The sequence below is a fragment of the Patiria miniata genome, unplaced genomic scaffold (assembly GCF_015706575.1).
Source record: "Patiria miniata isolate m_02_andy unplaced genomic scaffold, ASM1570657v1 HiC_scaffold_7, whole genome shotgun sequence".
Taxonomy (NCBI): domain Eukaryota; kingdom Metazoa; phylum Echinodermata; class Asteroidea; order Valvatida; family Asterinidae; genus Patiria; species Patiria miniata.
In genome coordinates, this window is record NW_024037074.1 from 3,802,975 (window position 1) to 3,822,718 (window position 19,744).

At 42.1% G+C, this 19,744-nt stretch overlaps 3 protein-coding genes across 3 annotated transcripts; all 3 read left to right on the forward strand.

Annotated features, from left to right (window-relative positions):
• Positions 1-221: 221 nt before the first annotated feature.
• LOC119745791 (gamma-aminobutyric acid receptor-associated protein) lies at positions 222-6,845 on the forward strand. Its single transcript, XM_038222394.1, has 4 exons — positions 222-574; positions 1,673-1,751; positions 3,537-3,655; positions 4,964-6,845. The coding sequence occupies exons 1-4, from the start codon at positions 479-481 to the stop codon at positions 5,027-5,029; spliced, it is 360 nt and encodes a 119-aa protein (XP_038078322.1). The 5' UTR covers positions 222-478; the 3' UTR covers positions 5,030-6,845.
• A 5,470-nt stretch (positions 6,846-12,315) lies between these two features.
• LOC119744484 (muscarinic acetylcholine receptor M5-like) lies at positions 12,316-14,103 on the forward strand. Its single transcript, XM_038220420.1, has 2 exons — positions 12,316-13,527; positions 13,939-14,103. Exons 1-2 carry the CDS (start codon positions 12,454-12,456, stop codon positions 14,053-14,055), a joined length of 1,191 nt encoding a protein of 396 aa, XP_038076348.1. The 5' UTR covers positions 12,316-12,453; the 3' UTR covers positions 14,056-14,103.
• A 3,818-nt stretch (positions 14,104-17,921) lies between these two features.
• On the forward strand, positions 17,922-19,744 carry LOC119718857 (muscarinic acetylcholine receptor M2-like). Its single transcript, XM_038188276.1, has 2 exons — positions 17,922-18,995; positions 19,625-19,744. Exons 1-2 carry the CDS (start codon positions 17,922-17,924, stop codon positions 19,742-19,744), a joined length of 1,194 nt encoding a protein of 397 aa, XP_038044204.1.

A 19,744-nucleotide genomic window follows, 5' to 3' on the forward strand; every position in this document is an offset into this window, starting at 1 on the left:
AAACATTACATCATGTTTATTTTTATCGCTGTTGAAATTCAGAGGGAATTTCCTCAAGGGCCGAATGGTATCCAGCTCCTACTGCGAGTCGCCAAGTACAGATATGGCTGGTTATAATTGGGTACCAGTCTATGTCGTCATAATCAATGGCAACATCTTGTGACTCGTCAGCATAAAATCCGTTCGCGTGTCGATACTCCATTTTATTCATCCAAATCAATTATTTCGTGCAGCCTTCATATTTGTATATATACAACCTAACGTACAAATAAGGAAGATCGAATCGTACTAAATAGACACGTTTTAAGGCTTCATTTATTTATTTTATTAACTGAACGGACCTATTTTTAGGTACGCCTACCGAATAAAAACATAGTGGTTAGGTCATATAGCAAACTGTGTACTTTCCGATCAGAGAGGCCGAAGAATTGTCGTCGAGATTTCTGCTGTTTTCCGTGCTTTCCAAAGACCGAAACCAATGACAATGAAGTGGGTATATAAGGAGGAGCATCCCTTTGAAAAGAGAAGACAAGAAGGAGAGAAAATAAGGAGAAAATACCCGGACAGAGTGCCCGTAAGTTGTCTTGAAAATGCACTGCATTTCATCATCATGCATTTGGCGAAACTACGCAATGCCAATCATGCCAATGCATACCGAACTAGGCCTATGTATGTCATGTATGTGTACACGTTCGTTGTTGATGAAAATGGTGTTGGTTTTTTGTGTGAATGTGGTTTTTCTGTTTATGCAAAACTGACAGTAAAATTTTCTCCATTTTTAAAAGGATAAATTTATTGGGTCCTTAATTTTATTGCAAACCTAGTAATATGAGCACTTTGAATTGGTTGTTCCAATTTCCATGGTTGTTCTGAATATTTCCTTGAACATGTTGAACAGTTAAATTTAAGATGACATCTCAACTGTTAGTCCCATAAATGTGGCCAATTTACTGGACTACCTCCATAAATAAAGGCCACACTTCCACTAGTCCGAGTAACTTGGACCAAACTTATCGCCTTTTTAACATTCGGACATGGTCTGGTGATAGTAAGGTCCAAGCTAATAGTGCGAGCTGGACAACATCATCCTGTCACTGTCCCAAAAATCAACATTTTCCAACAAAAAACATCAGATTTTACCCTCAAAACGGCCTCCAAATTACTAGATATGCCACTTAAGGTACAAGTAGACATCGATGATTAAGATGGTTGTACTTAAGTTTACTTACGATCATGACGATCCGGAAGAAAAGTGAAATTTCCCGTTCAATTCTGAGAGCTCCCCTCGCGATCTTGAACACGTTAAATTTCCGACTTGTGTTAATGTTTGAACGACGCGATTTCTTCTTCATGCCCAGCGTACATTCGATGGTCCCCATATCCCGATTGCGATTCCGTTACCGAGCGCGCGCGATGCAGTTAGCTTTCAGTTAATATAGTAACTCTAACACTGTTTAAATTAATGCTGAAGATATGTCCACTTTGGATCCCACATTATTTTTACAATTATATCAAAAAAATAATTATCAGTTTTCTATTCACTCCTGATTTCTTTGCTGTAGCGAAGGTCTTGAACAAAGACTAATTTTTGAGTAAATTTTTAGCTTTTTGTGTAGTCTACAGAGAGTTGGTAGGCCTATTAAACACGTATTGACTAATTTTGTGTTTTCAGGTGATCGTAGAGAAGGCTGCCAAAGCACGCATCGGTGACCTTGACAAGAAGAAATACCTGGTACCCTCAGATTTAACAGGTTTGTTTGATGTACCTCATGAATCATGACCCTCCCGTGTTACTCTGGACCTGTTTACTCTGAGAGGGAACCAGCCCCTGAAGTATGTCTTAAATACTGGATTGCTCCTAGTCCAAAAATTTGGAACTCTCAATACGTGTCTGAGGGTCCAAAACTTAACCCTTACTCCCTAGCATGATTTACTAGAAACCATACACATCCTGGCAAATTCCAACACCTGTACACACATATTTCTGTCTTAGATTCTGGAGGCGTGCCAACCCAATGTAAAAGACTGTCAGTTTAGGGGTACTGTACCCATCCTTTCAGATTCCAACAAAACATGCCGTTGGGATTTGATGGGTTGAGTTCTGTTAGGGTTAAGGAACTGAAAACATGCAATACAAGAAAATAGACTGGCACCTGAAAGAACCAGTCCAACAACTCTTCAGTACTGCATCAGTGAACTGTACCAAAAGAAATAACTAGGATTTCAGGTACTAGTCTCTATTTCTACACATTTCTCCATAGTCAGCCACTAGACTAATGACAACGAATGAAGAGGTCGGTCTTCTCAAATAGTTGGACCATGGTTGGACATGTACCAGTCTAGTCTTTATAGCCCCATTGTGAAATCACTTGCCTTCTCTCTCATGTGCAAAATATTGAGGAAAAGTCTCCTTTACAAGTTGAATTGAGCCTTTAAACGTGGTTGGTGAAATTTTGGAGCATTTTGCTGGCTAAATTGTGAGTAAAGTTGGCCTGATTTAGTTTTGCATGTTTTTCAGCACTCAAGATGCCAGTCTGGATACCTCCACATATAGAGCCAAACAGTGATCGATACGTGTTAACTTTCCTGAAAAGTTGTGTTTCCTGAAGTTTAAAACCTAGACAGTATTTTACCACTTGATATTTGGTATGCAAGCTACTTACTTGGTTAATAACCAGGAAAACTTGAATTGCCTACCCCTAGACCTCTACTTATCCGCTGTAATTTTCAGTGGACAATGGGAGAGAATATTTCTCAAGGTCATGGGTCATGCACCTTTGACCTTTTGATTTTCCCTGGTTATTTACTGGGTAAGTAGCTTGCAGAGTGAATATCAAGCGGAAAAACATTCTAGATTTCAAATTCAGCAAGCACAACTTTTCTGAAAATTTACCGTGCATTTTTGGGGGGCTCTAAATACAGAGGAAGTACCACTGTATTTGAGACACTCTTATGGGGTTACAAGGGTACATGCATAACGTTGTGAATTGAACGTCAAATTTCTCTATTTACATTATTGATTTGAGAGTAAAATTTCTTTACACACATTAGGCCAAAAAAAAAGTCTCTGGTTTCTGGTATGCGCGCGCGAAAGATGAAAGATGATGTCTCAAATCCGCCAAACTCACTGGTTTGACTGGAATCCTGCTGCTGCACAATTTTAACATGTTTTTAGATCGGGTTACGATCAAGAATAAGCTTCATGTGGCCTATTTGCACTAAGTTTAGTCGGACACCATTTGCAGTCATCAGACGACTTTGAATAAAAAACTGTAAAAAAAAAATTTGCATCGCCGCACCACTTTTTGGGCAAGCTCCATACCAGAAACCGGATTTTTCATTTGTTTTGGCCTTAGGCCTTAACCCTCCTGTGCATACATTCATTCTGTGCAAAGTTTTCTTTTAATCAAGTGACAGTTTTTAACGTTTGTAATGTTAATTTTTTTCAGTTTCCTATGCAAACATTCATTCTGTGCAAAGTTGTCTTTTAATCAAGTGACAGTTTTTAACGTTTGTAATTGTAAATTTTTCTTCAGTTGGGCAGTTCTACTTCCTGATCCGGAAACGGATTCAGCTTCGCCCCGAGGATGCCCTCTTCTTCTTTGTAAATAACGTAATCCCCCCAACCAGTGCCACAATGGGCCAGCTGTACCAGGTATGTCTACGTGTACATGTGTGTACCTTTTCATTTAATTCATATTCTCTGAGGAATACAAGGCCTGAATGTGTTAATAATTGACATTTGGTAAATTCTTTGGACAAGAAAAACCCATATCTAAAGACTACACAGATTCATAGAAATTGAAAGTAAAGGGGACGAACCTGTGTTCGCAGGAACGGAGTGCCCATCTCTCTTTCATTAGCGATTGGACCAGAGTCATATGCTGCTGTGGGGGGATCGCCACACCTCCTCCACAGCGAGTCTGTTACCTTCCCAGCATTGAATAATGCCGGTACCCATTTAACACCTGGGTTGACAGGAGTAACTAGGTAAAGCGTCTTACTCAAGGGCACAACATGCATGGCCACGCCGAGGTTGAACCCACAACCTCACGATCATGAATCCTGTGCTCTACCACTAGACCAAACGTGCCCTTAATGAAGCACTCAAGTGCTCAATCAACATTTTACATACCCACTGGGTCTTGTTGGATTGGGCAGTAAACCCCTTGTATCTAGTCCTGTTGAAAATCTGTTGGATTCAGCAGGTAACGGAAAACATTCAGAGTCGGATTGCGTTTGGTACAGGTCAATAACGCCAAGTTGGACTCTGTTGGATCCAGCAGGAAACAGATAACTAAGGCACGGTTGGATTCTGTTGGATTGAGCGTGCCAGTCATTTCATATGTTCAGGTACCCAACAGCTTGGCAAGTTGGATTGTGTGAGACTGTGTTGGATTGAGCAGGAAATTCATATGAGTAATCGTCAGACTCTGTTGGATTTAGCAGGGTAGTCCTGGGGAACTACTAGTGGGTTAGGGTCAATTGTTTGGGCCTTTCACCCATTGGTCCCTGTTCAACTTAATACATTGAAACTTACATGCTTCAGCAGCTGGCAGACTCCACTGATTGCTTCACGAAGGACTACTGGTGCCATTTTACCCCTTGAGTTTAACATATCCACTCCGTTCACAAGTACCCCCTCACCGGCAGAGAAAGCACAGTTGTGGGTGACTGACCGATGCCATCTTGCCTGACTGCAATTTTGCCGCGACGCGCGGCCGTACCACTGCGTGTACATAGTACAAATCCCCTGGTGTACGTGCGTCACACACAAGGAACGGTGCGCGTCAACCAGCTAAATGTCCTGCCCATGGGACGTCGTTGCTTGGTAAAAGGGTGCCCTCTCTCGTTGGCGTATGGCTCCCATACAATATGCGTTTGGGTTTCTGCTTCGGAAGAATATTGCTTTGCATGATACACCATGAAACAAAAGTAACGTTGGTTTGTGTTTGTTTGACAGGATCACCATGAGGAGGACTTCTTCCTGTACATCGCCTACAGTGACGAGAGTGTGTACGGAGCCTAGGTAAATCTCCGGAGTATACATGTACAAACCAACACTACAGCAAAACAAAACTGGCATAAGCAAAAAAAAAAAATTAAGTAATGAATAAAACGAAATACATACAGAACTAAACCCTACATGTAACTCCTGAGCTAATTTTTCTAAAACAGTCCCAAATTTGCCAAAAGCTAACACTGTGCAGTTACCGAACGGTACTTCATTGACACTTGATAGAGGTAAATGCGTCAGGGTTGCATAAAGTTCACCAAAATTAGGGTTGGCAGATTTGGGGTAGTTTGGTGAGAAGAACACGTGAAATTGTCCTTGGACTTGAAGAAGTCAAAAGCTCATTTTGGAAATAGCAGGTGCACATACATGGATGCGACAATACGGCATGCTTGTCAAATGTTTTCAATAATACGCATAGTTTTAAAAGCCACACAGGTAGATGCAGATCAGATCTACATGTACTTTGAAAGGTTTGAAAGTACCACAGTAGCCATAAGGAACATAAACACAAAATTTTAAAGCTAACGGCAATCTCTCTCCAAAGCATTATCAACTACATTTACATCATTGAACCCTGCACTGACAACCTGTGGATCCAGATTTTCGTTTATAGTGTCAATGATATGTATTAAATTAAAGTTGGATAGGTTTGTGCGTGGGCTTGAAATTTGTTTTGTTCTATTTAAGGCATTACTTTTATTTCAGATTAGAGGTATTCTTACATAATCAACTTAATTGAAAAGCTGAGATACAAAAGTACGAGAAAACTGACAGCAAATTCCACATTTGCATTTAGTCACAATCCTTATGAATAAATTACTATATTTGGAATAATTTTACATGAAACAAATCCTGAAATTATATCAAGGCAAAAACCTTGTCAGAATACAATACTCAAAATTTAACTGAAGAAATCAACACTTGACCAAAAACAAGGAAAACAAACAAATTAGTTTGAATCACACCAACATGTTTAAGATATTGCCCTGTAAAACACTCGATATTACATGTAGTTAAAATACTATGAAAGTAATCAAAAATGTGTATTTACACGTTTACCATTCTGTAATCCGTAATATTAAGGAAAAGTAAAAAAAAAAAGTAATTATTCGCTTTGTAAATATTAACTAATGGTAGTAGAATAGATTTTATTTGTTGATAAATGTTATTTATGTGAATGTTCTCTTTCTTTGGCCTAAAAACATTTTAATTTACTTCAACAATTATATCAGATTGAAATTTATAGCCATACATTTTCAGATTGTGCGATTCAAAAGGCATTTGAAAATTTTATCCGCAAAAAGACAATATTTTGAATTGCTTTTATCATTCTCAAGTCAAAATAAGGTTTACCCACGTTTTGCTAAAATTATCACAGAAACTGATTACTTACTGAAAAAAACCCAAGTCAATGATAACATTTCTGATCACTTATTAACTGAGTCCTAAGCTAACTCAAAATTGTTTCTCACGCAATGTAAACTGAAGTCCATTGGAAAAAGTGTTTATATTGATTGCAGTTTGCTGACAGTGATAACTCCCTTTACCTTAAAAGCAAGGAAAGCATATTGTTGTAAAGCATAATTTCCTTTTTTTTGTCTATTAAAAATATATATCCAGGGTTAACCGTTGTTGTTTTGGTTTATTTCAAGTTGATTTTATTTGTGTGTATCATATTCAGAATTGCACAGTAAATATATTTTGGTGGTGTGAAATGTTACCTTCTGATTTTAAAATTTTGAAGTTTTTCGACGAATTCAATTAATGCCGTACAAGTCATAGGCCTATGTAAAGTAGTAATAAATATTTCGCATGAGTAACAATAATACTTGCAATGTCTTGTCCTGTAATTGACTGAACGTGGGGTTTGAATTCACGAACGGTCATTTGATCAAGCTATACGTAGAACAGAATATCACATATGAACGGGTCCTTCAATAGCCCCTAACGCATATTCCGATGTCACTCTGTGCTTGCATGACGTGTGTGCTTTCCTATGGGAGCCAGATGGGGACGAGAGCCACCAAGCTCCCATAAGAAAGCAAAGTAAACAAAACCTGACGTCATTATGTCACGGCCTATTCCACTCCCTTGTTCTGAGAAAATTTGATCAACCCATTTTCATGGACGAGCGCCAATAGGCATTGTTGGGATAGAAAGAAAAGAGGTCGATCACACTAGTACTACCAAGGGAGGAGGGGGGGGGGGAGCAGGGGGCCATACCCCCCCCCCCCAAAAAAACCCCACCCGAACCCAATTTGTTTTTTTTATGCGACGTCGCAATAAAGGCAGGCGATGAGTACACCACCATCTTCTCAAGAAAAAACATTGGTTAACCCTAAAGGGGCCGGGTGCGGAATCCGCCCCCCCCCTCAATTTTCCGCGATAGCCTTAAAAAACATTTATTTCGCGACTCCAGCTGTTCTGACTTTTTGGCCTCGAGCCTTGCGCATCTGTTTGATACCAAAAACATTACGGCGCTAGGCGCCATGAAAACTGAATTTCCCCATACACGTAGTCTACACAGATCAGAATTACCATTGATGCACAGAATAATTAATTAGCCATAATTCCAAAACCTATAGTCATGAAATTTCTTGTGTAAGTTTATGATAAGTTGTTCTATGCATGTACCGAGTTTCAAAATTGTTCGTCACTCGATGGCCGAGATCTTTTTTTGGGGGGGGGGGGGGGGCGGAATTCCCCCCCCCCACCGGCTGAGAGATGATCAAATAGCCCGGCCCTTTTAGGGTTAAAGAGGTCAGAAATTGCCTCAGACCGCACCACAGAGCATCTAGAATAAAAAAAAAAAAAAAAAAAAAATCGGGGCCCTTAAGCGGGCCCCGAACCCCGCACCGTATTTTTTGACCCACTTTTAATAATAATTACAAATGACTCGAACGAGGAGGTGTGCAGTGACATCAGGGGGGTGATCCTCCATTCATTCGGAAGTTTTCAGTCGCAATACGCGCATTCCCCACCGTCTCCAGTGCTGTATCGACATTCTGAAATTGAGTATTTTTTCGTATGGCGTTTAAATCTCACCCTCTTGCACAAAGCTGATGAAACTCGCTGCCAAAAATGTGTCATGCCTTGTTAACATGAATTTTTAATTCTATTGGTAAATGACAGTGTTTAATCAAAAGTAGGACTTTTTTGACAGGTGGTATAAGTTGATAACGGCTACATGTACAATGAACTAGATATTATTTGGGTTTTTTCTCTCTTTAAGACAAATACAGGGGGATGGGGAGCGAAACTATTTAATTTTCCAGTTCATTGTACGAAGGTTTATCAAATACAAAAACCCTGAAATTTAACTTTGAACTATTGATTAATTTGTACAAAATTAATGCATTCTTTTGGGATTGATAGATTTCATTATACATCTTATTCACACGTTACGTCGGGTTTGATGACGTCATCATTCAAAACTGTGCAAAATGAATACGGATTTGATTAGACAGGTTACATGACATGCAAGATAAAGTGGAAAAATTTCCGAAATAATAACAATAATACGAACGATTAATAATGTACTGACAATTAAAAACCGCTTTTCCAGAAGCGGATCAGGGGGTTGGGGTGGGCCCCCCAGCTCTGTCAAAAAAAAATATCATACAAATTCATAAAAAAATAATGCGAAACCAGCCCCCCCCCCCCCCCCCCCACATTTTTTGATTTTACGGAGGCCAAGTGTCCGGAGAAAAAAACCTGTGTACATTTTCAGATTTTTTTGCTGATGAACCCCTCCCCCCTGCGAAAATTCCTGGGTCCGCCCCCTGTTTTCCCACCTCTTTTTTGAACATTATAACGAATAAGATCAAAAGAAATATCGGGCCACTTTAAGTTTTCAGACAACTACTCCTGTGCCCCCTCAGACCCCAAACTTGCCTGGACTTCGCTTCTGAACCATTTGCGACATGTTCAAAACGTCCGCAAGTTCAAAGTGGAAAAGGACTTATGTGTTTGCTGCCACCAAGCGTATCAAAAGCCTCCCGTTGTGAAAGCCAGTTATCTGCCTAATGAAAAGATGGCCACTCGATGAGGATTCTAAAGCAGTGACCTTAAACACTGCTGCTGGCTACTCCTTCGGCCATTCACCTTACGTGTATATACCATGCTGGTTGAAAATCCTATAGTTGTTTACAATTCCACTAAAATCAGTGAATACTCGGCGGAGCCTTGTCACACAATACAATTTGGATCCTTTCTGTCAAATTTGCTGGAAGTAATAGTAGTAAAGTCAAGTCTGTCACGAGCCAATGTGGCCCATCAGGCCGGCGTTTATCTCCGGTTTCAGTAGCATGAAACCACTGAGAATATTTCTATTCCCCCTAGATGGGATGCCAGCCCACCGCAGGTTACTCCCCAGCTAATGCCGATACACATTTTGTACTCCTGGGTGGAGAGAGGCAAGTGGGGGTGAAATGGCTTGCCCAAGGACGCAGCATATATGACCAGCAGCTGGATTCGAACCCCTGACCCTCTGATCATGAGTCACGAACCCTATAACACTAGGCCACACTCCCCACAAATTTTCTGGAAACACCTAGCTATAAATTGGGTCAATTTTAAGCACGCTATACCTTTCTGAAGTACTGAATAGCATGTCTTCTTTGATATAACCCCCACCCCCGCCAAAAAAAAACCTGCAAAAAGAATGTTTCGATTCGCTTTGTTCAAGGGACGGCGAAATAAATACGTACTCATGTTTATCATAAGCCGTACTAAATCTCCTCGTTATTGCCAAAATAATGCAGATAGGCCCAAGAAAATACGATTAGAAAACGCAAGGGGATTCGCTAAACAGATTTTTGGCCGATAACTCAGGCGATGGACGTACCAAGTTTCAACCCTACTAAATTAAACGATATCACACTACTTTGCCACGCGGGGGATATCAGATTTGGAGATTACGTATCCGTTTAATTGAATGGTTTCAGGGTACTAGACGTAATGTATACTGCGTATCGATCTCAAGGGCTATATATTGGCCTACACTCTTCACCGGGATATAATTATCCCTGGAGGGAGGGTTGATAGTTTTGAAAGGTGGAGCGTATTGCATAGAATGTTAGGGCCGCTCGACACTATACAGGGTGAGTAAAAAACAAATGTCCCTTTGGATTGTTTCTTGTCTCCAATAAACACGGGAAACGCTACCAGGGTTATAGCAACAATGGCCAATGGAGGAAATAAAAGCTAGGAGTAACAGAACTTGAAACTGAATTACAGATAAGCATGGGCGTCAATCGGTGTGGGACGGTGGGTGGGTGGGGGGGGGGGGGCCCACTTTTTCGTCTCCAAATAGAAATTGTAGCCGTGGCCAACATAATGATTCTATAGCTCAGAATAGCTGATTCATTTATTCCAAACTCGAAAATAATGTTAAAAGATTATCTTTTTCTCACAAAATTGGTTTAAGTAGTCAGAAATTGCCTCAGATCGCACCACAGAGCGTCTAGAATCCAATTTTTTTCGGGCCCTTAAGCGGGCCCCGGACCCCACGCCGTTAGGGCTTCGCGCTTGCATTAGTGCTGATCAAGGTATGTCCCCCCCCCCCCCCACTTTTGAGATGCGATTGACGCCCTTGCAGATAAGGTTCACATTGTCACTGTCCTGCTGCTCGACCTTCCACCTGTCTGCCATTCAGAGCAATGCGTAGTTGTGCCCGTGTCCTCCTGTCTGCAACAGCTCTGCAGACCATCCGTGTTCTTCGCTTCAACCATGCATTGCACTGATCGGTATTAACAGGTGGACGGTCGAGCAGCAGGACAGTGAAAATGTGAACCTTATCTGTAATTTAGATTCAATTTTAATAAATGTAATTCCATCTCATTCATATCCTGTTATGTTGTTCCTTTTATTTCCTTCATTGTTAAGAGGCCCATTGTTGCCATTGTCTTGATAGCAATTAGAGGCCTATTCTGAACATTGTGTTGGCAGTGTTTTCGCGTAGTCACAAAGGAAGGTCTGTATCCGATAATTCATGCATTGTTGAATATCAGTGAATATTTTACTGCACGTGGTCAATACCCAGACCGATTGTGAAAATATTCCGTCTGACTCGCTGTCACCGAGAAGATATCAAGAAATGTCGGTGATTTCAAACGATGTCAAGTGACTGATTTTTGGAATTAAAGAGTTATACGGACGAAATCGTGCAAAAGGTTGCTTGGGCGTGGGTCCTCACTGTTTTCTCGATAAAGTATAATATCCACTGAGCGGAAACTTCTAACAGGTTAGGTTGTGAACATACTTGTATTGGATTTTTAGCGGTGTTTTTTTTTTTATTGCAAACGAACAAAATGCATGAAAAGCAAATTATCCTGTTTTTGAACTGTGAAGGCTTGCTTTTTTTGCTGAATGTGAAGGGTCACTGACTGACCGAGCCACTGAGTACATGACTGTATACAACTTTCGGGTTCAGCTTGACAAACCACCCCTCTCGTTTGTATACATTAAAATCGATGTTTGCGTCTGCACTCTGCACGACACTTTTAAAGTCAAATTAATATTATTTGATTTGAAGCTGTCACGTTCACGCTACAAATGTAGAGCGCACGTAGGCGTCCACTCGTCAAAACATCGCCCGAAAGGGATTTATTAGTAAACCTTGAACGAACCCACTGAGGCAGAAATTAAGTCTCGAAGATTGAGATGTGATAAAACCGAATCACCAAGGAATCCGAGGTGAGCCCGTCCATTTGCGACAGCGTTCTTGCCAAGAAACAAAGAGAAAGGGCAAGGCAATATATCGAGTCACGTCCGTGTTTATTGTGCGAGTTGGTTTTTGTAATTTCAACAGTGTTTGACCACAGAGAAGGTCAAACAGGACGAAAAATCAATCTTTCTTCATCCCCGCGGTAAGTAGCTTATACTCCCGCGTTATAAAAACGCAAAACCGGTGGCTGTTCAATCATTTTATTGACGGTACCTCGATCACGCTCGCTGGGCTTAGTGTCATCAAATCTGAAGCAGAGGTAGATAGTCGACGTTTAGATAGTAAGTTTTCCTTTTCGATATTTAACGATAATTTTGAGATTTCCCATTTAATTAGAACATTTGAACTAAAGCTGGTTGCATTTTAAACCTGGATTTTTAAAGGTGTTTTCTTTAAAAGAAAGACGATTAAACAATAAAAAAAAATATTCTTGGAATATATCTACGCAAAATTATCCAATAACCTGGATATGCTCTTGCTGTCAAAAAGGAGCTTCTGTTAAAGTAGGCCTGATTCGATTTCACATCTTTAGTTTTAATTTCCACAAACATCTTTTTTTTGTCAGCTGCAGCCCGGAAGACAATCCATGTGCCTTTGAAAGCATTTCGAAAAAAGAAGAAGGAAAGTCTCAAACTAACAGCATGAACTAAGTTTCTTCAGAAGAAAGATTGCTGAAGTATTTTTCATTTGATTCCTGTTGGACATTGGTATGGAGGAGACGACCACGGCAGTCGCTTTTGCACCTCCTTGGATTCTTGGCTGGCCCCTCCCCGTGCAAACCGTCTTCGGCGTGGTAGCCGGAGCCGTCCTGCTTGTGGTCCTACTCGGCAACCTCACGGTGTTGTACACCTTCGCAAGGACCCGCCGCCTGCACACCTATGCCAACCTGTACGTCGTCGGCCAAGCCTCGGCCGACCTCCTGGTAGGCACACTGGTCACCCCACTCCACGCTGCGTACTGGTCGCTGGGTTACTGGCCTTTCGGTCACACCCTCTGCTTGTACCTGTTCCTGATCGTTGGCGCCAGCACCTTTCACACCAGTTACCTAATCACCCTCATCATTGCTGTTGACCGGTACATCTCCATTGCTTACCCAATCAAGCATCTGAGTTACCGCAAAACCAAAGTTGCCCTGACTGCGATCTTCCTGGCATTCTTTATACCAGTGTGCCTTTGGCTGCCGTTCTTTTTCTACTGGGAATTCGCCTATGATGGAGTCTTTGTAGTGGCCCCCAGTTTCTGCGTCCCGGTGTACATCAGCAACGCGCACGTCACAGTGGCCGTCATCTGCGTCCAAACTTGGGCGCCGATTTTACTGACGGCCATTGTGTACGGGCGGGTCTACCGCATCGCCAGATTCGCCAGCGCCAGTAGAAAATCGGGGCCCGCTCGCGAATCGGCCACTGAGGCTAGCACGTCCAAGGCGACCGAGGTGACCACTCTGGACGTAGGCATCGCAATCAGCAAGGCAGCGGGCAGAGCCAACTTGGCCTTTTCGCTGGAGGACCTCGGCACCGACAAAGGCGACGACCGTGGGGAGGAGATCGATGAGCCGCAGAGACGAGCCAGTTCGCGAATGGGCATACCCCATTCGAAGTCGGGACGCGGGGACACCTTGGCCGAGATCAAGACAGTTTCATCCAGGAACAAGTTGAAAGGGAACAAGGCACTTCGCACCCTGACGCCCATCTTCATCTCAATGTTGTTGTCGGGTCTACCTTGGGCGATCATCTCCATTGTCTTTGTCATCTGCCCTACATGCTTACCCAGCATTGTCAATCAGGTACGTATGGTACTTAAATTTTCACAGAATGTCAAAGAAATCCGATTTGTCCTTAACGAAAAATGTGCACGACTAAAGTAAGAAAGCCTTGGAAGCTGTAACTGAATTCAGCAAAAAGTTACCAATTTTTACCAAAACCTTAATATGCCACTGTCGTGTACTACTGAGTGAACAAAATAGTTCCTTCGGCTTTGCCACGGGAACTAGTTTGTCAACTTCCAATGCATCGGGGAGCTCATAATTTATCGACTATCCACCCTCAAACCATGTTATACTTGTACTCTATCACCCGGGCTTTTTGTTCGTTCCACGGTTCCACGCATACAACAGTCCTCTAGCCACACAACATAATACAGTTCAAGCTGTTGTTGCCTTTTCCAAGACATTTCCTTTCGTATTCTTGACTTTCAGAGTGCAGTGTTTTTGACTCGCACCTTCGGCGCCATAAATCCATTCTGTTACGCCATCGCCAACCCCCTCTATCGGCGGGCTTTCCTCAAGATCGTCTGTGCTAAGAGAAACCCATAGTTACAGTAACGAATCTTATTGTGCTTGAGATCTGCAGCTGTCGAACAAAAACCATACCTGTACGGATTCATTTCTTTACGGAGGCCTACAATGCACAGTTGAAGTTGTAACGTTGGTATCATTAAAATAATTGATAGTGTACGTGTCGTGTAGGGTACCTACTCAATTTGTATATGTAATCAGATTTTACACGTATTGAAAGATCGCTCAAAGAAAATATTGCATATTATTTTGAGTTTTAAAAGAATTGTATATTAAAAGCTGAAAATTCCGCCGAGCGTCGATGTGGGCGCCGCCATCTTTGAATGTATCTCCGTAAAAAAACTGCTCACAATAACCAAAAGCGCACCCCGGCCAGACGGAAAGCCGCTGGCAGCGGCTCAAACTAGGGTCAGAGGTTATGCGATATAAATTATGTAGATATGGCCCACGTCATGGGGATACCCTGTTTATTTATAGCAACGCAACCGAGCCGCTGCCAGCGGCTCTCCGTACGACCTGTACAATTTGTATGTGCCGCTGTCAGCGGCTCGCCGTAGCGAAAGAGTTAACATTGGTAATTACCTAGTAATGGACATATTGATATAATATTAGTTATCTTGCGAGCGTGAGTGGAACACGGAATAATGTAGTGCGTCTGTGTCCCACATACCACGAGGCCGAAGGCTGAGTGGTATGTGGGACACAGACGCACTACATTGTCCGTGTTCCACGAGCGCGAGCGCGATAACGAATTTATCTTCAAGCAAACTTGACGCACAGTAAAGTTGGAACACGCATGCTGTGTAACCTACGCGCAACTTTTGAATTCACAGTGAATTGTGCAGCACTAATTGCGTCACGTAGGCTTAGAATAGCGCAATAGGCAAAGATAGGAAAGGTACCAACTACCCTGTGCAATTATTCCGCTTAAATGGTATCGTTAAGTTAATTGTTTAAAGATGTGCACCCGGGTACACATTTGTTTTTACGTGTATTAGCAATTAACCAGTAACCGGATAAAACAAAGTTGTGCATATGTTTTGTCTATTTTCTCAAAATGTATTAGTGGCTACTTCATGAGCTTACACCTCCACGTGTTAGTCGTTATGCATCCTACTTAATTTTTTTTTAGCAATTTTGTTAATTCAAACAAAAAAGTCCAAATAGCAAGCATCTTTAAACAAAAAGAGCCATCATGATAATAAATGCGTGTTGCTAATGAAAGGTTTAAATCTAGTTATGCTACAAAATGGATCAACTTTTACCGATCCATATTCGTCATAGTGGTAGTTCGTTATATAGAGATTGTGCAATGTGATCACATTTCCAATTTCGGAGTCAAATGGAATGTTCGTTATAGCCAAATATTTGTTGTAACGGTGTTCGTAATAGTGACGATTTTTACTGCTGCAGTATCTTATTTCCTCACATAAATTCATAGATTTTCTTTCCAGATGTAGTTGAAGGAGATCCGTTTGATTTGTGCACGCTCAATCTACACTTGCAAGTCTTTCACCGAGTTCTTTAATATTTCACAGTTGGCCCGAGACCACGGGCAGCTAAGCTACTTAGCCTTGGCGCCGGTTATGGAATTAGCGTTTCCGCGGACACTTGGAATTTGTCATCAAAACGCCCTCTTGAAAGGGCAAACCTATAACCTTGTTCTTTCATACGAGGATGAACTCACGCACTTTTTTTTGTTGTTTATTAAGTAAGAAAGATAAGTACATTAAAAATGTAACCGCATAATGGTTCATCACAGATTTGAAAGTTGAAACACTAAGACTTAAAAGTAGTCGTACACAGTTGCTTACTGTTTTACTTGAGATCCGTTTCAGTGGACTTTTTAATTGTGTTAATGAATGAACTGATACGAGAAGTAAGTAACTGACATATGTCACACAGTTTCTGAGCGTTTGCATTGACAAAAGTGACTCCGTTGACTGCGCTGATGACAATACACTACACCTGGCAGTAAACGAAACCAAAGAAACTACATGCGCCCTTTCACGTGACGCGCACCAACCGATGCGAACGGCCATACTATGTACTACATGAAGTATGTTCATTTTATAGACCACGTTACCTGTGACGTCATAACAACGGTCAAGCGACAGGCAACCCCAACACTTACGCATCTTTTGCACGTAATCCGCTCCGTTCACAAGTACCCCCTCACCGGCAAAGAAAGTTGGGGGGTGCCCGACCGACGCCATCTTGCCTGACTGCAATTTTGCCGCGACGCGCAGCCACCACTAGCACTGCGCGTACATAGTACAACTGAATCCCCTGGTGTACGTGCGTCACACACAAGGAACGGTGCGCGTCAACTAGCGAAATATCCCGCCCGTAGGGCGTCGTTGCTAGGTAAAAGGGCGCCCTCTTTGTTGGCGCACGGAGCCCAGTGTTGCCCTCATCAAACACTTTATGTCTCCACTTTTATACCAATCACATTCAAGAGATACACATGCAGTGCAGAAGTAAACATTTTGTTGAAAGTTGGTATCACGTGACCCCAACATCCAATTTGTAAACAAATTGTATCACGATGTATACAATAAACACCAATAGACAAACTGAGTGGGAAGAAACCGAAGTCATGTCACATCGACAGTATAAGAGTTCACCATTTCAACCGTTATGAGAATCTAGCTCCAAAGAATGTTTTTAATGGAAACTTTGGAATTTACCTTTTAATTTACAATTGTGCATCGGCCCACCCTCGACGGAGAGAAATTAAAGCAATGAAATAAACAGAAAGGCAGTCATGCCGACCGCAAATTCTTTGTCTGCCAAAAAAAATCATCTTATTTTTGTCCAAGTTCTGTTTGAAATTGTTACGGGTGTGGATTAATCTATTTACCCTACACGGGCGACTTTTTTCGTGCCGCCCAGTGATCGGAACTCGTTGATTGTTTTTTTTTGCAGAACACTTTGTTTGATTGTCTGTCCATGTATGTGTCGGTGTTCATAGTGTGAGTTTATAGTCTTGTACGCCATGGCCTAAAAAAACTGACAAACAATTGAATTATTCACATCAGATCAACGGCGGGAAAGCTCCGACACAAAACACCTCCAAGTTAACAAAAGAGGGGCCTCCAAGTAAAATTAATATTCGTGCTGTACATTCTCAACAATTTCTCGTTTCAACCGAATTACTATTTTACCACAAAAGAAGAGATGTTTCACATGGACTCTACAATCAAATAAGTAACCACATAAACGGGTCGGAAAATTCGATTTTGTTTCCAATTTGACTGTTGTTTACGATTGAGTCATGTCGTGGTGTTAAGCAACATACTTCTCTACATATAAGCAAGCACCGCCGCGAATAAATCGTTATCTTGCGACAGACTTACATCATACACACCATTGGTAGCTTCTGCAGTTTCCAGACAAAGCAGGTAAGCCCAATATTTCTTTTGAGTTTGCCTTGCTTTCTATCTTCACAGAAATACAAAACAAATTCAATGAGTAGTATAAATAGTTGCCAGCCCCTGGACATTAATTCTGGTATTAAAAAGCAACGGTTGCGACAAGATAATTTTTGCGCTTCGACTTTTAAACGCTCAGACAAAACAAAATCTGTAAAAGACTTAAAATTGATAAAATCTTGCTATCAATTTTGACAATCACCTAAATGACATGTAAACATATAATCTTTTTGCAAATTCTCCAAATTTAAAGTAAGGTATGTAATATCCTTTTGTAATTTCGTGATATTAAAAGAAACTTTACCGATTCCATTTGCTTTGATCTTTCATTTTCGGATTTACTCAAAATTATGAAAGAAAACCCTTATTATTTTCATCAGGTCATTAATAAAGAGAAGGCCCAGCGTCGAGTAGATTTACTGCCAAGGTAAACACGTCAGCGTCTTTGTTATGGATGCGACCACCAATATCGCTTCAACGCCGCCCATCGATCCTCCTGCAAGACCAGGCTGGCCCCTGCCTGTACAGATCGTCTTCGGTGTCGTAGCCACCGGCGTGACTCTCGTTACTCTGCTTGGTAACGCCTCCGTGGTTCTCGCCTTCGCCCGGACCCGTCGTCTGCACACCTACGCCAACATCTACATCGTGAGCCTGGCCATAGCCGACTTTCTCGGCGAGTTCCCCACTCTTCTTCTGCGGTTGAATTGGTCGCTGGGCTACTGGCCCTTAGGCGACACCGGCTGTTTTGTGTATAATTTGGTAGGCACATACGCTTACCATATCACCTACTTGATCACTTTGGTCATCTCACTTGACCGCTACTTTTCAGTCGCCTACCCTATCAAACATCTATCTTACCGTTCGACCAAGGTCGCTCTGTCGGTTATTTCCGCGACCTGTGCAGTACCGGTGGTCCTGTGGACTCCATTTTACAGTTACTGGGAATTTGTCTACGACGGGGCTTTCAAGCGTCTGCCGAACTTGTGCTACCCTCTTTATTTCAGTAACATTTACGTCACCGTGGGCGTGATCTGGGTACAAACCTGGCTGCCGCTTCTGCTCATGATAACTGTGTATTTAAAGGTGTACCAAATAGCCCGAAATGCCGTTTCCAGAAAGACCATTCGCGAATCGGCGAGTGAGGCAGTCCCATCCACGTCACGTGACGTCGTCATGGAAAACGTCGAGATACACATCCGTGAAATGGCAGCTCGGGCCAACCCGGGCTTCGAACTTGATGATAGAAACGACATAAGCGCCCTCGACAGTTTCGGGCAGAAACAAGAATCGCTAAATACGCCCAGTTTGCGAACGGCACCGCCCAACTTTGAATCTGGAAGTGGAGAAAATGGGCCCCGCAGTCGCAAACAGATAGGATCAAAGGTCAAGAGGAATCAAGAGAAGAAGGCACTGCGTACCTTGACTCCAATCTTCATATCCATCATGGTGTCGGGTCTACCCTGGGCCATCATCGCTATCGTCTATGTCTTTTGCTCCACGTGCATACCAAGCATTATAAATAGAGTAAGTCGTATAATAGATAAGATTCGGTTTCATTTGACGTTTGAAATGGGAGTGCTTTGTTCAAGACGGACTGTTGCAGAAGTTTGATCGTCTTGATTTCCGACGTCTTAAAAGGCGTTACTCACTCTGGACGTCTTAGACTGTAATTCCTTAAAGTTCTCTTTGTATGATTTCCCATTTTCTTTAAACGGTGACTATTAGGACCTTAGGAATTGATGACCATTCGTACATGGATTATGAATCTTTTGCTCTTACTTCTTTTTTTTTGGTGAAAAGAAATAAGAACAGATGCGAAAAGACCCATCACTACATCCCTTTACCGACACGTGCTAACTCACATCCCACACAAAACTGTCTCTTGAGGGCGCTATAGCCGGCCCTTACTTCGTTTTAATCCCGAGTACCGACCAAGTCAGACAGACGTTGGAAAACACCGTTAAATCCAGGGGTGGGCTTGGCCGAGGGGCCTGAAGACAATCTCGTCTCCCTGATCTTATTTTCTATCAATAGTCGGAGCAACAGTTCCCACGCCATGTCAGATTTTCGAAATAAGGTAGAATAAAATCAATTTACAATGCAGACCTTTGTTAATCCCACCCAATTTTATCCCCATTTTTGTTCTGCTCCAGACGGCCGTGTTTCTGGCTCGTACCAGCAGCACTATGAACCCGTTCTGCTACGCCGCTGTCAACCCCCTCTATCGGCAGTATTTCCTCAAGATCGTCTGCGCCAAGAACAGGCGGGAATAA

Bases quoted from the DNA above. Each gene is read 5' to 3' on its own strand.
- LOC119718857 (XM_038188276.1), top strand. From the start codon at position 17,922: ATGGATGCGACCACCAATATCGCTTCAACGCCGCCCATCGATCCTCCT. The intron at 18,996-19,624 runs GTAAGTCGTATA...GTTCTGCTCCAG, and splicing joins TACCAAGCATTATAAATAGA to ACGGCCGTGTTTCTGGCTCG.
- LOC119744484 (XM_038220420.1), top strand. From the start codon at position 12,454: ATGGAGGAGACGACCACGGCAGTCGCTTTTGCACCTCCTTGGATTCTT. The intron at 13,528-13,938 runs GTACGTATGGTA...CTTGACTTTCAG, and splicing joins TACCCAGCATTGTCAATCAG to AGTGCAGTGTTTTTGACTCG.
- LOC119745791 (XM_038222394.1), top strand. From the start codon at position 479: ATGACAATGAAGTGGGTATATAAGGAGGAGCATCCCTTTGAAAAGAGA. The intron at 1,752-3,536 runs GTTTGTTTGATG...ATTTTTCTTCAG, and splicing joins GGTACCCTCAGATTTAACAG to TTGGGCAGTTCTACTTCCTG. The intron at 3,656-4,963 runs GTATGTCTACGT...TTTGTTTGACAG, and splicing joins CAATGGGCCAGCTGTACCAG to GATCACCATGAGGAGGACTT.